The sequence below is a fragment of the Sinocyclocheilus grahami genome, unplaced genomic scaffold (assembly GCF_001515645.1).
Source record: "Sinocyclocheilus grahami isolate Dianchi unplaced genomic scaffold, SAMN03320097.WGS_v1.1 scaffold5005.1, whole genome shotgun sequence".
In the NCBI taxonomy this organism is placed as follows: Eukaryota; Metazoa; Chordata; class Actinopteri; order Cypriniformes; family Cyprinidae; genus Sinocyclocheilus; species Sinocyclocheilus grahami.
In genome coordinates, this window is record NW_015509815.1 from 4,694 (window position 1) to 6,043 (window position 1,350).

Genomic DNA, 1,350 nt, shown 5'->3' on the forward strand with positions numbered 1-1,350 from the left:
GTCCATGTTGCTTTAAATGCTAATGAGCTCTGCTGACCCCGCCCCTCTCTTCCGTGGGGTGACGAGCAGACTGTAAACTTCAGCCGCGAAACTGGCTAACTATCACATTATTAGGAAAGGCGATTTGCAAAGATTCATAAAAAACCCTTAAACTCACTTCTTCTGTAGATGAAGCTGGATCACGAATGATTTGTGTGAACATAGACGCATTTAGGCAGATCAGGGATCGGCGCATCCCCTTCAAAAAACGCAAGTAACATTAATCCTCTACGTCTCGTCTCGTAATCCAGATGTCAGGAGTAAATGACGACTGCTATATTCATTATTACTTCCAACAACAAAACCCCTCAATCGCTTAATCGGAGACATTCTTGTCTTCCCCTGCACCGGAGTTGACACAATGGCGGACTGATGCCAGCTCACTCAGGGCGGGTCTTAAGGTAAGACGGCCTTGTCAATCATCTATCATGGGAAGGGCCTGTGCAGAACTACGTCATTCTGACAGGAATCTCAAAACAGCCTGATTTGAGAAAGGGGATTTTAAAATAGAGATTGAAAAAAAAACACTGGGTGGATTTTTATCATTATAGGGTGGATGTGTACACACACTTCCAACACACATTTATGTTCAAACAACAACAAAAGTAAATTTTGCATCCGATGACCCCTTTAATGATGGGTCATCCTCAATCACATCCTCATTTTCATCCACATAAAATATGCTGTCTACCTTGACTAAGGTCTATAAACAGAAACAGATTTACTGTTCACAGGCACAGAAGGTTAAAGAAGTGAAACCCATCAGCTGAAGTTACTGACCTGTTGGGCCTTTAGTGGTGGATAAATCATTATGGTATTCAGGTGTGGCTCTTTCTGCAGATTTTGCTTTAATAAAATATATAAAAATGAATGAATAAATTAATAAAAACCATATTTAAATTATGTGTTGAATGGTGTATATAATTTCTGCTAAGATAACTTGCTATGTGAATGTATTTGGAATGTTTTAAATTAATTATATACGCATTACACAACATACAGTACATAGGGTTTAGTAGCAGGTGACATTACTATATTGAAGTCCTCCAACCTGAAAGAAGCTCATCAGCATCTTCATACCCAGAATGCTGTTCTTCAGAAAGGACACTTCCTGTTATGGAGTAGAACCATCAGACACATGTTCACAATCACAAATCAGCCAAAACCCCCACTTCCTTTGGATCACTCAACACGAATACTATCATTTCAAATAACACTCAAGGTCCCACAAATAAATCAGTGTGATTTATTCCACTCATCCCTCTGTATAAAGTGATTATCCTGTTGATAACTACAAATCCAATACTATGA

The 1,350-nt window shown here is 39.0% G+C and overlaps 1 protein-coding gene and 1 long non-coding RNA gene across 2 annotated transcripts in view; both read right to left on the reverse strand.

The window, feature by feature from the left end:
* LOC107577062 (uncharacterized) overlaps positions 1 to 1,139 on the reverse strand; it is a 1,570-nt gene extending 431 nt beyond the window's left edge. Inside the window, exons 1-2 of the long non-coding RNA XR_001608155.1 lie at positions 1,091 to 1,139; positions 820 to 885 (exon numbers count right to left, since the gene is read on the reverse strand). This is a non-coding gene — a long non-coding RNA (uncharacterized lncRNA). The remainder of the gene's footprint in view (positions 1 to 819; positions 886 to 1,090) is intronic.
* Positions 1,140 to 1,315: 176 nt separating this feature from the next.
* The window catches only part of LOC107577060 (scavenger receptor cysteine-rich type 1 protein M130-like), a 4,381-nt gene continuing 4,346 nt past the window's right edge, over positions 1,316 to 1,350 (reverse strand). The window contains exon 11 of the mRNA XM_016263176.1: positions 1,316 to 1,330. Within this exon, the coding sequence (XP_016118662.1) occupies positions 1,316 to 1,330 (15 nt within the window). The remainder of the gene's footprint in view (positions 1,331 to 1,350) is intronic.